At 35.2% G+C, this 15,373-nt stretch overlaps 1 protein-coding gene across 9 annotated transcripts in view; it reads left to right on the top strand.

Annotated features, from left to right (window-relative positions):
• The window catches only part of CPNE3 (copine 3), a 31,364-nt gene that overhangs the window by 6,691 nt on the left and 9,300 nt on the right, over positions 1-15,373 (top strand). For 6 of the 9 annotated variants that reach the window (XM_075141550.1, XM_075141549.1, XM_075141551.1 and 3 more), the window contains 10 exons: positions 1,198-1,415; positions 2,875-3,014; positions 3,628-3,807; positions 4,985-5,059; positions 5,503-5,574; positions 6,400-6,483; positions 8,142-8,231; positions 11,684-11,782; positions 14,552-14,638; positions 15,247-15,306. In XM_075141550.1, the coding sequence (XP_074997651.1) occupies positions 2,883-3,014; positions 3,628-3,807; positions 4,985-5,059; positions 5,503-5,574; positions 6,400-6,483; positions 8,142-8,231; positions 11,684-11,782; positions 14,552-14,638; positions 15,247-15,306 (879 nt within the window). In that variant the 5' untranslated portion in view covers positions 1,198-1,415; positions 2,875-2,882. The remainder of the gene's footprint in view (positions 1-1,197; positions 1,416-2,874; positions 3,015-3,627; positions 3,808-4,984; positions 5,060-5,502; positions 5,575-6,399; positions 6,484-8,141; positions 8,232-11,683; positions 11,783-14,551; positions 14,639-15,246; positions 15,307-15,373) is intronic. The other 3 variants (XM_075141553.1, XM_075141555.1, XM_075141556.1) reach the window with 1 other exon arrangement.

The following is a 15,373-nucleotide window of genomic DNA, read 5'->3' as shown; positions in this document are numbered from 1 at the left end:
TCATCTTTAGGAATCCTACCACCCATCTCCCAAATCTGTTTTGGAAGTTTTCAGCTAATGCAGGCTTTCAGACGTGAGGAGAATTGGGTGGAGCTGGAGTCATTCTTCCTTTTATGCACTATGGGATTATGAGGATTTGTGCAGCACATGCACAGCTCCAACAGCTATAGCTGTTTAAAAGACTTCTGAGTTCACACATGTGAAGCATGTGTGCCCTCTGCAAGTTCTGTAATGACTGCAATGTTGTAAGAGAAGTATCTGTTGTTTATGTACTGAGTTTCACTACCATAAATACTGTTTTGGGTTAATGAGATATGACTTTTTCTCACTAGTAAGTATTTTACTAACTTTTAATAGTTATAATATTATTGAAAATCAGGTTGTATACAACTATTTATTGTAAAACTTATCAGTCTTATGGTATTATGCATAATCACGTTGTCTTTTTTTCAAGTAAAATAGCAAAATTATTTCCTGAAATGCATTAGAAGTATTACAGACCTCTTCAACCCATTATATAAATATTGATTCCTAATATTCTCAAAACCTCTGACAAAAATGCCTTGCATTATTTTTCATCTTGGATTTTGCAAAACTGAAAATGGAAGAGATTAAAGGACTGTCTCAGGATTTGGGAATTTTTGCTTTTGTATCTGGGTTTCAAGTATCCTCCACTTGGATAAATGCATGTTCTTGTTATAAGTTGTCTTTTATCTAATATGGACGCAATTATTAGGTCTCAAACAAAAACATTTGCATTTCAGGGAAGGGAAGCAGCTTTTTTGTTCTTCCTTTCTCTGTGTGTTAAAGGATGCTTTTGCTAAATCTACTCTTTTCCCACGTTAGATGCATAGTGGGAGAGTCAGTGACATGTAGAGGAGGAGAGGAAGTAACAGAATTGACTTATTCGTGTGAGAAAGTACTTGTGATGTAAGAGAAGTGGGACATGCACACACACACAGAGGCTAAGTAGAAAAAGCTGACCAGATTTTTAGGTTGACTGGATGCTATCTATTTACCAATGATTTTGGAAATGTTGCTTTAATGAAAGAAAGGTGGCTACAAGTCCTTTCAGGGACTCATAATAATAAGGAGTTTCAGGGCAGTTAGAGCAAGAAAATTTTGACTGTTTTGAGAAATACGTCTCATTCAAGTTTGAATTCTGTTGAATTTCATGAAAACCCTTTCTACTTGCAGTTGCAGCATCAGTGGGTATTAGAGCATCATTTTGTCAGCAGAAAGTTGTTTTTCTGGAAACAACCATTAAAGAGTCATGCACTGGTCTGCACTGGATTCTATGGGCAAAGCCACTGACTGTTAATGAGCTCTGTCTGGCAGCCAGGAAAGCAATAGGGAATGGAAAATACCAGTATGAAAAAAGAACCAGGAAAAAGCGGGCAGACTGCTTTTTAAAGGTATGCTTTCTAAGCCTAAAAAACATTGGTTTAAAAACAATTTAAATACTTAGAACTCAGAGCTTTGTTTTTTTTCCCTCAAGGACAATGACTGAAACTTGGTAAAGTCATGGGAGCAAAAGATACTCAAAGATGGAATCACGTTTAGGTGTTTGGGAGGTGCAGGAGGATTTCCATGAATCTGACACGCTTCTTAACAATAATGTGCGTGCATGGATGTTTGAGTGGTTCCTTTACAGATCATTTAGATTTACTTCAGCCTCCAAAAGGTCCATCTCTAAGATACCAAAACATAGATGGAGAGGCAACGTGTGAAGCATGCCCTAGTGGAATATAGGAAGCCTCAGGAAAATTCCCTCAGACCACTGTGTTTTCTTTCTCCTGTTGTCATCATTCCTCTTTTCCATATTCCTTTCCCTTTTTGCCTCTAAAAAAAGTTCCTTTTCACCAAAAGTCGTATGAATGCAGTGAAAGGAAGAGAGATGGATTGGGTTAAGTATGGTTTCATGTTCAAGTACACTGTATGTGTATGGTGCAAGTGAGCTGCAGATAGATAGAAGCAGATGCCTTTCTTTCTTTATTCTGTTTAGTGTCAAGGGCAATTGTTCTGTAGAGGCTCACCTCCCAAAGAGGTGTTGGAAATGATCAACTGTATTCCTGAGGAGTATAATTATAGAGACTTTTTTATGTAGAAAATATCTGCTGCTCAGACTTAATTAGGCTTGCAAATGTACATTATCCCAGAGTGGGATTCGTAACTGATAATGAAGTTGTTTCTGTGGGTTTGTAATATCTGCTGGTCTTCTCAGTTCTGGTGGAGAGTAATTGAGATACTTAGGAGGAAATGTGAGAAAGCTTTCAGTTGTTCTTCTTTTAAACGAACCTCCAGAAAGAACACTTCGTCCTAATTCTCAGTTGTTACCTGACTTCAAAGTTGTTTATCCCTATTATTAAAACTTGTAGTTGTTTTTGAAGATTTACTAAAGCAAGATCACCTATTCCTATTACCCACTTAAACTCCTTTTCCAATTCTGCCATGCTAACGGCTTCAGTATTTTCTTACAAAGGTTTGGTGGGGAAATATATCAAAAATATTTTTTTTTTCCTTATTCATTGAATTTTTATTACCTACATTATAAGGTACTGGCATTCATACGGGCTTTGCAGGATATAATTTAAAGCTTGCGAAGTTTTATTGTCAGCAGTTCAAACCACTGTGCTTTCTTTTTGGTGTATCTGTTTTCCATTTGATTCCTCAAGCATTCTGAGAAAGCCAAGAGTGTGACAGTAATACTGTTGGTACATCATAAATCTTAAAAGTTGCATTTGGAGCCTCGAATCTCTCTCCTAACAAGCTAACAATTCTAATGATCAATCAGAGAATTAATGCATTGTGACAATCCCATTGTTTGCTTTTTAGTCCATTTTTAGAATAATGATTTCTGTTGCTGCTTTCTAGCTTAACAAATGGCGGCACAGTGCGTGACAAAGGTGGAGCTGACCATTTCCTGCACCAATCTCTTGGATAAAGATGTTGGTTCCAAGTCAGACCCCCTGTGTGTGCTTCTCCAGAACACGAGTGGTCAGCAGTGGTATGAGGTACAGTATGATGCTTCTCATGAATCTGCTAAAAACACAGTCTAACTTGTTGGATCTTTAAAACAGTGGAGCGTATGATTTCATTAAAATATTTTAATTATATACCAGTACCTCTGAATACTTTTCATTAGATTATGTCTATAATAGTTATACAGGTAGCACACTAATAATCGTTTTCTAATAAATATTTACACCTGTCTGATTTTTAGCACTGTTCCCCCAGCCATGTGTAGACCAACAGAAGAAGCCTTCCAAGTGCTTAAATATGCTTTTATAAATACAGTATGCCAAAACTAGTGTCTCATCCTGGATTTGACAATATACCATTTTTATGTTGGTCTTCCCTATGCAGGAATAGATACTCCTTACAGGAAGCAAAGAAAAACAGGTCCTCAAATATCTCTGACTTACAGCAGTGGGTTTTGTAATATAATGTAATTATTTATATTTGATGAAAGGTTTGTAGGAAGATATGGCTTTATACTTTATACTAAGAAGAACTTTTTAAAGTCTTTAAGAAGAACTTTTTAGGGTCTCTAATAATATGTTATTTGATTTGAGTGCTTGTTTGGGTGGTGAAATACTGGATAAAGTGATATCTTTCTAATTGCAGGTTGATCGCACAGAAAGAGTTAAGAATTCCTTAAACCCAAAGTTTGCCAAGAAATTCCTAATTGATTACTATTTTGAGCTTGTTCAGAAACTTAAATTTGGAATATATGACATTGATAACAAAACCTTTGATCTGAATGATGATGACTTCTTAGGAGAATTTGAATGTACACTGGGACAAGTAAGTATGCAGATGATTCCCCTTAGAATTAAGAAAATAATTGATGCAAATCATTAACCACTTTTATCTTAAATTTATCACTATCTTCTTGTGTAGTTGGGGTACTCTTAAGTTGAATAGGATTCCCTTGTTTTTTCAAGCCTCACTTCAGTGTATATACATTTTATTTGCAAAAGGTCTTGAGATAATGCCCTGAAACGTACTCTAGAATGGTGACTGAAAGATTACTGTCTGAAAATAAGTGGACTATCAATGAACACAAAGTAGTAATTGCTGTTTATTTACTCTAATACTCAAATTCTTATTTTTATGCTCCATAAAAAGAGAATTGGTGTGCAGCAACATAAGAGTGTTCACAAGGGCCATGTTAACCTTGTAATTTGCTTTCCACTCAAGGCAAGCAGTGATTCTGGTTCTGCCTACTGTTGATTTCACTCCCATTTCCCTGTCAAATTCTGCTATTGGTGCTATCACAATCGGGCAGCTTCTTTTTAACTTGTTCTTTCCAATAGATCCTTTGAAGGCGCTTGTTCTCAGGAGAATCTTCTTGGGATTTTTCCTCCCCTGTGTCTAAAGTATTTTTATTTTAAGTGCATTGTGAAGATGGAGGCATTGTGAAATGAAATTCAGTAACAATTTAAAATTAATCATTCATACTTAAAATAAAGAAGGACCTGTAGAATGAGTAGACGCGCTTCTGAGAAAGCGTTGCCTGAAGAGGATAAAATAAAATCAACTAGAAACACTGCAGGGGGAGTCTGATGTTTGTTTGCATGACAAACATTGTGTTTATAAATCTGTTTCCTGAAGCCATTCATAAAACATGGCTTGCATGTGTTTGAATGGTATGTATGAAAAACTTCAGAACAATTTGAGATTGGAACTTAAGGTAGTATCTTTGTCCATGTATGTGTATCATGTTACTACAAGACATTTTATTTCATATTGCTCCTGAAACTCTGCATGTGTTCATCTGCATATGTATTTTAAAATTTTTAAGTGTATCAAGTATTACTTATTTATTTATAGAAGATCATGGGAAGTAAATGTAATGCGGTCATCTTCATGATGAAGAAGAAATTCCTAAAATGAGAATACCTCACTGTCTCATTTCATTCCTTTGAAAATGTATTAAGTTGCACTAATAACTCTTGATACTCAAATTTTGTCTTGGCAGATAGTTTCTAGCAGGACTCTAACGAAACCATTAGTACTTAAAAATGGCAGACCTGCTGGAAGAGGAAGTATTACGGTAAGACAATTAATACAATAAATCTCTTCAGCGTTTATCCTTAAATGTTTTTGTGGTTTTTTTTTTTTTAATTAGTAGCTTGAACAGTGCTGTAAAAAGTATCTTAAAGGATTTTTTTTTTCCTCCACTAATATTCCTTTGTCATCCAAAAGGAGAGCAGCCCACTATAGCCCATCTATAAGTCTCATTTCATCCATCAAAATAATTAGGGCATCCGATGTGCTACTGTTTGGGCAGTATCTTTAATTGTCAGTGTCATCATCTAGTGAATCCCAATGTCAAACCAAATTGTTCCTCCCTCCCTCCACCCCATTTTTTAATGCTTCATTTGTGAGCAAACATGATTTTTTTTTAATGGACCTGTTACAGGAGTGTTGTGGATTTGTGAAAACTATGTATTTCGTGAATACAAAATAAGTATTTTGTTTTGTTTGCCTATCTAGATTACAGCAGAAGAAGTGAAGGATAACAGGGTGGTTGTATTGGAAGTAGAAGCAAGGAAACTGGACAATAAGGTATTCAAGTGATTGCTGTTTCTTTGATAAAGTAGTAAAATCAGAATCTTGTCAAAACAGGAAACATTAAAATGTTCTTTCTTATTTTTTTCTGAAATAATCAAATCCATTAAGATTTTTCTTACACTGAAAAAGAAATTGAAGAAAGATTGCTTCAGAGTAACTTCATTGACTGTTTTGAAATTAATTATAACATATTTCTAAATAAGACAAGTGCATTGCAGGGATATTCCGTGAATAGCACTCATCCATTTAAATGTAAATCTTTATATTTAATCATAAAGATAAGGGAATTTTCGTATATCCTTTGGTTTGAATAGTTGTATAAATAATTACCTGTTAGTGATCTCAAATACATGGTAAAGAGTGTACTTGGAGTGTATAAATCCATTACGTTAAATATTTTGGGGCTGGCTAAAAATACTGTATTTAGAAAGGCTTTTAAAAACAAAGTAAAAAAAAAAATTAGTAACGGCAAAAAAAGTTATTATTTTTCCCAGTCGATTTAATGATATTTTTTGAACTGGATGAAATCCTTAGTTTCCTAACTATGCATCATAGTACTTACTAGTAAAAGTATTCTATACTGTCAGGTATTTTGTATGTGGACACTGCAGAACTTTTATCCTAAATCGACAGACACGCCCTGTTTTCTTCCTCTCTTCCACAGGTGGTAATATAATCAGACTTGCATTTCTTCATCTAAAGCTTTTGTTCCCTGAATATTTAGTTTACTTGTTGTTAATCTAAGTGTGTTTTAACTAGCATTTAATAGGATTCATGCCACAGGCTGTTCTGGGATAATTACATGTTCTTTAAATACAGGATTTTTTTGGAAAGTCAGATCCTTATCTGGAATTCCACAAGCAGACTGGAGATGGAAACTGGGTGATGGTTCACAGAACAGAGGTAGGATATTTTCAGTCAACAACCTAGGGATTAAGGTTATTTGATTTCCAGTGTGTCACAGCACTAGAGGTACAGTGCCTTACAAAAAGAAGAGAATGGTCTGGTAGTTGACATGCAGACCAGTTAGAAATCACCTCAGCTCTTCCACGGATTTTCTGATAGGACAGGAAGTCTACCTTACTCTGATTCTGGTTTCTGCCATCCTATTTTAAAGGAAAATACTATTTTTTTTTTTTAAACTTTCTGCAATCTAGAAGAAAACAAATGTTTTGAAAAGGTACTGCGTACTCACACAGGGATATTTGTCTCGGTGCTACTCTGAGGTTAGAAGTTGGGCATTCCTATGACTGTGCTGTGTCACCTAGCTGTACCATTTACTAATGAAAGTAATTACAGCTAATGCTTGCATAGCAAGGGCAAGCCAAGGGCAAGCAATGCTGAGTGAGGGAAAATGTGCTTGAGCAGCAGCAGCCTTCCACCCAGGAGGAGGTGCAGAGGTCCCATGGCAGCAATTGACAGGGTAGGAGTAGGTTCAAAATGTCTCACCGTAGTGGAAGCTCCGGCCCTAGTCACAGCTGAGGTACTGTGCGCATTTGAAGTGGTGACCATATTGATTTTGAAGCATGGATGTTGAAGAAAGTATAAATCCTTTTTGTGTCCGATGTATAAAAATAGTTTCTCTCATGAGGTGGTTCTTCTGCATAAAATGTATCTTTTCCGTGAGGATTTCAGTCATCTTCAATTTCAGTAATTAATCCAGAATTTGCTGTTCCAGCCTAGAACTGTCTGGAGGATTAGTTCTTTATGTTACATATTTTAAAAACCTTTTTATGTTACTAACTATTATTTACTGCTTTCATTTTCAAGAGAGAGATTTCTTTCTCTGAACTCCTACAGTGCTGGAAGTATAAGTATTACTATTATTAAGTATTATTAATTAAGTATTGCTGTTGTGTATAGTTTCTTGTGCTTTCTGAGATCATTATTTGGTGTATTGGTATATTACAGATACTTTCCAGTTGACAAATTCTGAAGATCTTTCAGTATTATTCTTAAATATCACTTATTTAGCATTCAGCTTGAGAGTCTGTGTGCAGTAGGGTGTCTCTTTATCCTCATGCACTGTTTCTGCTTAACTATACCATGAATTTCTTGAAGGAACATTTCCGTAAGTGGCATTTCAGAATAAATATAAGCTGGAGTGAATTGTAATCTCCAGAGCATTAATGTATTCAGAAATTCCAATGTAATCTTTTTCCATGTTTTTTTGTTAAGTCACGCTTTTATTTATGTTTGCGTGTATTTATATATGTGTGTGCTTATTAAAAAAAACCAATATCAATATTTATGTAATGATAAAGAAATTTAATTATTTTCAGTGTTGTAGCTGAATGATATAGTAGATCACAGTGCAGTCTAGAAAAATATGGAGTTGAAAGAGACCATCTCTTTTGGACAATACTACTTCATGTTAGGAATATTTAGTTTGCTTATATCCTGTATGTTAGGATTTGGATTGCAGGAAGTGATTGACAGCAGCATTAGTCAACTGTTTTTGCTTACAAAAATCATGGCATGACGGTATGACCAATTACAATGATTACTTTACACTCTTGTGAACAATACTATTCTGGCTTTTTTTTTTTTTTTTTAAACAGGTTATTAAAAACAACCTGAATCCTGTTTGGAGGCCCTTTAAAATCTCTCTTAATTCTCTGTGTTACAGTGACATGGATAAGTCAATCAAGGTAGTGTATATGAAATGTGTGTATGAATCAACTAATTAAAAAAAAAAGTAGGATATGTAATAAATGGAAGGTGTTACTCTAGTTATTGCCTCTTTTTGTTATTCCTATTTGAAAGTCACAGAGATACATGCATATTTTAGGAAAAAAAAAATCTCACATTTGTGATGCATTATCTGGTAAAAGTTGGTCTTTGAAAGTCTGGGAAACCAGTTGAACATAAGTAGGTTTGAAATGTCCCATTCAGTTTCTTATTTAGATCGTACAATTTTAGTGTTGCATCAGCCAATATTGGTGGTGTTAAGATACTGTATAGTGAAAGACGCGTGGTAAAGGCTAGAACATGGTTTGCTCTACGTTATGGATCTTGTAATTCTTTGTTACTGGTGCAACAGGGAACACTAATGAAATTCTTAATATACTACCTGATACAATTAATTACACTTCATGTATTAGCTGAGATAACAGATGTGGGCCAGATATATCTTGTGGATACCAGATGTAGCAACTTTTCTCCTCAGATGAAACTTCCTGGCAGAAAGTCAACCAAACCTGTGAAGTGATAATTTTACCAGGACTGGTTTTTAACTCTTTGTATCTTCAAATCTTATCTTGAATAAATTATGTTTAACTTCTGAATGTTTTCTTTAGGAATTCCCTGTAGGGAAAGCTAAACAACCAATCAAAATGCCATTTATAAGCTATTATGAACATGTTAGGAATCTGATATTTTAGCATTTGAAAAAAAATCAAAGGAAAGAAACCACTATACTTGCCGTTCTTCCTCTGGGAAGGAAAAATGAGAGCATGATCTGCATGTAGCAGGTATTAGTCATATGACTTGAGGCAGTCCTGGAAAATGCTTAACAGCCACAGGGATCTGGGTGTTACAAGCACCTGTATAGATTTAAATACATAATTAGAGAGCAGACTAATGAACAACTTTACAAGCCCACAACCTGCTTCCCTTGTTGCTTCTGTGTTTTTTCCTTCTCATTCCTTTCTGCTTCCCTTTTCCCCAAAATAGCTGTGACAGCTTTTACATTTCCATATACTGTAAATATATGTATTTTATATATTGTATATAAATATTTTTTCAGTAAACAGCCATACTAAAACTAGAGACCATTGATTAAAATATATCTATTAAGATGGAGTTATTCTCAGCTTTATCATCATTTTAATAAAGTCTGTTCTTTGGAATCTTACCTCAGAAGTGTAGGTTTATTTCCAGAGGAAATAGATTTTACTTGGAGTTGTTCTGGACTTGCAGACAGACAGTAGGATTATGTCTTAACTTTGAAATCTGGGGGCTATCACTTCAAACATTAAAATGCAGACAGAATTGTATTATAATGTTGTTGAAGGATACAATACTTTTAACATTTTTATATGTGCACAGTTGCATACGTAATGGGCTATTTGTCATAGTAAGTAAAATCACCAATTTTTCCATAATGAGTGGCTTTTCACCTATTTAATGGCTTAGTTTGTGCATCCCCAGCAATGCACAAACCAAGCTGATTCTTTATCTTCTGGATTTATTGCTATGTTCCATGCGAGTGTGTTTGCAGTCAGTGAAGTCTTTCTGTGTTGAAAATGTGAACCTTTCATCTGAAGCATGCCTAGTTCTGCTGGGGAAAATACATATGCAGTTTTATCACATGGTGCCCTAGCGCTATTGTGTGTCCAGGAGAGCATACATGGAACAAAAGAAATATTTCTGTCTTGCTGGGAGTAAGTATTGAAATTGGCTTAGATGGGTCAAATATATCAAGCAAGACAAACTTTAATCCCTTCAAAAGGAAAAAGAAATTACTGTGCTAACTGAACAGGTATCGTAACTTTTGGCTCTGAAAATGTCTTCAGTTTTAAATTTCAGGTACTGAAGCACTTGGCTGAGTATTTGATTGGCTCAATTTATGGCATTCGAAAGAATTTTTACACAGCATCTGCCATGAACAGTAGTCTATTGGTACTGTGGCTGCTTGTATGAGATTTAAGTTGCTATTCAGTGCATGTGCATGTATTTTATTTATTTATTAGTGCATTCAAAATGTTGTAGGAGTAGTGCAACCGCAACATAGAGGCATGTTCTGCACAGTGTAGAACTTGCAATCTACGCATCATATTTTGTACTTCAGCATTACTGTTTGTTTTCAGAAAGTTATTCCTCTCAGAAGCTCAAGTGTATGTTGAAGTTGTTTGCTTTACTTTGTTATTCCTAAATGAAGTGGCCGAGTAATCAACGAAATTGTTTCTTGAATAGGTTTTTTTCAGTCTGGAAAGACAGATGTGAAAATAGCTGTTCAGTTTAAGCCATGTATGTTCAGAAAAGTTTCTCTTGAAGTTTATGCTTTGATTCCAAATAATGGGGGATTCCTACTTTGACTCTTGATTTATTATTGTTATTATTTATAATTATTATTAAATTATTTTACTTTTTTTCTGTGATTTGATTAAGTTAACTAGCATGTCTGTGTTGCTAAACTGAAATAAAATATCACAAGTGAATGGAACTAGCGTATGCTATTATAGATAAATACCCAGCTTTTTATCTAGAAAGGCAGTTGGGGCACATTCGTAAGCTGAGCTTTTAAAAAACAAAAATTGAGGACACTATAATGTTAAAATAACAGTGGTAAAATTATGCTTACTCAAACTGATAGGTTCTCAAACAGGAAAAAAGTCTATTTTTCTCTTGTTCTGCCTTCTTTGGTGGATTGAGGTGTTAAAAGATGAGTTGATTGAACAGTAAAACTTATCATTAAACATTGAATACAGGAAAAGAGGGATTTTTAGTTGACGTGCAGATCCATGAAGTGTGGATCATAGTGACTGTTTAAATTTGCTAATCTTAAAAAAAAAATTCAAGTCTTGTTTCTAGATTTAGGGCTGAAGCTTCATATACTTACAAATTCTGAGTTTTCTTGAAGATTAATAAAGTAATGTAAAAGTATTAATAAAACTTTCATGATCACTGAATAACTGATTTACTAAATTTTTAGTTGGATGCTCAGAGATAGTTAAATTTCCTTAATACCTCTGAAAAACTAAGTCTCTTTAATCCATGATGACAGTAAAAAAACCTAGAGATTGTTTTCCTACTCTTCCTGACACCCCTTCACTCCCAAAACGTAGTTCAATATAATTGATGTTACCTGCTCATGCAGCACCTGACGCTGCTTAGTATTCTCGTCTCTCCTTCACTTCAGTGGAAGATCTGATCTGAAACTGGGTATGTTGGCTTTTACCCAATCTTAATCCATAATGTTTAGATGTAACTCTACGCAATTCTAAGATTGCAGTGTGAGAAAAACACCGTGATACAAGAGATTTAGGAATGTTTTGGATGTTCAGGTTTGCCTGAACTAGAAATGCCATTGCAGTGTTTATTGCTTTTGTAGGGTCATTTCTGTGACCTATTACTAACCGTGAATAATGCTTCATTTTAGGTTGAGTGCTATGACTATGATAGTGATGGGTCTCATGATCTCATAGGAAGTTTTCAAACTACGATGTCAAGACTGAAGGAAGCATCTCGGTCCTCACCTGTAAGTCTTACATAGTCTAAATTGCCTGTGTGTTTTTGATTAGCTATTTTACTCAATTTGGAGCAAAACTTATGTCACTTGACTTGCAGGTATCGAAGTTGTGTTAGGCTACTGTAGTTGAGGCTGACTCAGCATTTACATTAGGCATCCTAGGATTAATATCTTGGTTACAGTTTTTAATGTTACATATCTAAATACCCAACCGTCAGCACAAATGAATTTCACTAATCATAAAAATACAGAAATAAAAAAATTCCGAGTGTCAAAGACAGAATGCAATACAAATGCCACTGCAGTTAAAAGTCTTGTAGTATTTTTTTTCAGATTTTACTCAGTCCTTTATTTCAAGTATGGCACTTATCCACTATAATGCATATTTCAGTGAATATGAAAAAAATTCAACATTTATGCCACTGCACAAAAATGCAATTGAATGTGTTACATTAGGTGGCTCTTCGTTAAAGTGAAATTACCCTTCCTGTTCTTACAAACTATAACAATTTGCAAATCTTTTAATAGACAAGGTTTACATTTAGGAGAAGAAAGGTGGCATAGCAACCTTAACATAAAAGTCTTTGTTTTGTGGACATGTATGTTGTCAAATATTTTACCATCTTTTCCTTTATTTCTGTAAAACCTGCAGAACTGCTCCTGCAATAATGGGATATATTGAGTGCCTGCTTGTACTTTTCTAGCATCTTGAGTGTTGCATTTGTACTAAATTCTTCAGAGCTGTTCAATGTGAAGAGTCAACCTTGACTATAATGGTTTTTTGATTGCTGCTTTGTGCCCTGCCATGCTTTTCTTCTAGACATCTGTTTCTGAATTCATTTTGAATTATGCATGGTTCAGTTTAATGCCTCTTAAGGTTTTATATTGTTTGTAAGGAATTTTGGACTCATCATATGCATGTCATTCATATGTTGCCTAGCTGGAGCTCTTAGGTGTTTTTCTCATTTTTTCTAGATGGTATCAGTTTAGCTTTCAATGCTGGGCCAGATGATATCAGTTTAGCTTTCAATGCTGACAGTGATCCTTCTTATTATTGTAATTAAAGTGTGCAGAAAAAAATAAACAACAACAGAGGAGCAGGAGGATTTCTTAAAATCATTTTTTCTGCTTTTTTAATGAAGATTTTATGAATCTTTTAACAAGATGTTTTTCTTCACTCATTTAAAGAAAAAAAGTTGCACTTTTGTTATAGAGCAGTACTGTAAATTAAACAAACCTAGCAGGTTTGTATGTTCACATTTTCAAGCACATATCTTTTGTAAGAACTGTGGTAGTGAGTTCCCGTGCAGTGTGAAGCATGTTATGTAAAGACTCCTTGAGAATACAAATATCTATTTTCACTGTTCCCCTAGTAGCATATAGGTGTGGTCTCTTCTGAATTTAAAGAAAAGGTATTTTAAGTTATAATCTGCCTGTGCTGGTTTTGGAAATGCTTTAAGAAAGTTGTTTTCATGAGAACTGTGGCTATACCTATTCTAAGTAACTTATTGCTGTGTCAGTAAGATGAAGCGGAGATAAGAGACAACACAAATAATGTGCTCCAGGTTTCTTCTACTTTTAAAAGGAACTAACCTATAATCCTGTGTGATCTGATTAATTTGATAATGCCTGTAAAATATTTCCAGCGCACATTAGAATTTGACTTTATATACTCCAAGTGTGATCTTTAGTTACTCCCACAATTCTGACATCAGTTGCACCTGTGGGAGATTTGGCACAACTTCTTTCATGTTTACTTGAGGCAAGCATGGGTGTGACTGTGTCTTCAGTTGCTGAAAAAGCTGATCTTGTATGACTGGAGTGAATGGGTGGCTTTTCATTCTCTGGAGAATTGCTGATTTCCCCCCACAGCCCCTTCCCTTAAGGTGTATCTTCCCCCCAGGCTGTTAGTGTGCTCTGGTTGGAGGATTATAAAATGTAGTTGAATGATTGTACGTGCTATGTATCCCATGGCCATTGTTACTGAGTACCTCACCAATTGACATAGTGCAAAAACAAGTCCCTGACAGACAATTTCCATCAAATAGAAGTGATGCTGGTGGTGAAGTGTCCAAAAAAAAGAAGGTAAAGAAAGGCGTATAGACTTCTCAGGTTCTGATCCTGTTAGTGCATTTTTTTGCTTGAGATTAATTGCAAGATCACTTTTTAAAACTTAATTAACTTAAACTGAAGCAGCGGAACCTGTTTCTGGTGCTGAACCAGAAGGCATGTCTGGAATACCTCCTCAGACTATTTACGCACCAGACACGCTGCATTGTGCCATCATGACTGTGTGATCGCAGGAGCTGCTTAACCTGGCTAGCTGTTGATTGCACTTGGAGGTTAAGGTATTGGTTTAGTTGATGAAGCCTCAACAACTGATTTTGGAAAGCTTAAACATATACCTCTTATTTTGTATGTTTCTGCCACGGCTGCTGGAAACAGTGATGCTTTGCCTGAATCACCATGTCTTTACCAAAAAGAAAGTTGTTAGCAGAATTCTCAGAGGGAAAATGGTACAGAATTTCTTCTTCTGGTTGAAATGCAGTTGTCTAAACAAACATTTTTTTAAGCTTTTGGGTAAGAGAGGATTTCTGTCTTGATAATGGGTTTTTTCTTGCTGATTTTGGGCGGGCTGGGTTTAATTTTGCTTGATAGTGAAATAAACTGCATTTTTAATCCAAGCCCAAAGTATCAGTCCTAGAATAAAGAATTTTAAAATTTGTTGCACAAATGATATTTGTAGTGCTTTTGTTGGATTTGTTTGCATTCATGCAGGTTGAATTCGAGTGCATCAATGAAAAGAAAAGACAGAAGAAAAAAAGCTATAAGAACTCTGGCATTGTGAGCGTTAAGCACTGTGAGGTCAGTAATATATTCTGGTATGACTCTTTGTTTTTAAGTGTTCAGGCTTAACAACTCTCATCTAGTATGCCTTCACCCTCAAACTGTAAGAAACTTCAAAATGTCTGAAAGTTCCAGACACAGTAAATATTTAAGGGCTCTGATTCATATAAGGAGACAGATTGACAGCTGAATCACGTGTCTGTCCTCGCCTTTCCCCTCACTTTCTCTTGAAGATGCCATCTATATGGCACAGGTCGCTTACCAATTTGTAAGGCCATTCCTGAACCACTGCATTTCCCAACTCACCATTTTATGGTGAATTAAAATCTGGTAAGTCTGTCAACAACAATATGTTGTTTTATAAATGATAGTGCTTTTGGAGCTGTTTTGTTGTCTGCCTGTAATTTTGTAAAACGCGTGACTCTGATGCACTGAGTGTGCGATGTCACGTGCTGTAAATATCCTCACTGCAGTGGGTGAGCAGGTGGGATATCAATAGAGTAAAAGTAGTGCTTTGCATGGGTAAAGATAACAAACTGGAACCTCAAAAGTTGCTGCAATAATACTTACTGGTTTTCTCCCATTAAGAAAAAAAGTTAATTTCTGTCTTTAACTTCTATTTTTAGATCATAGTAGAATGCACATTCCTTGATTACATCATGGGTGGGTGTCAGCTGAATTTCACGGTAAGTTAAATCATTTATATAAAGTAGCTTTTGAGTTTTGTAACAAAGTGAAGTATGTAATTGATTG

Source organism: Calonectris borealis, chromosome 2 (assembly GCF_964195595.1).
Source record: "Calonectris borealis chromosome 2, bCalBor7.hap1.2, whole genome shotgun sequence".
Lineage (NCBI taxonomy): Eukaryota > Metazoa > Chordata > Aves > Procellariiformes > Procellariidae > Calonectris > Calonectris borealis.
This window is presented reverse-complemented; position numbering and strand designations above follow the sequence as displayed.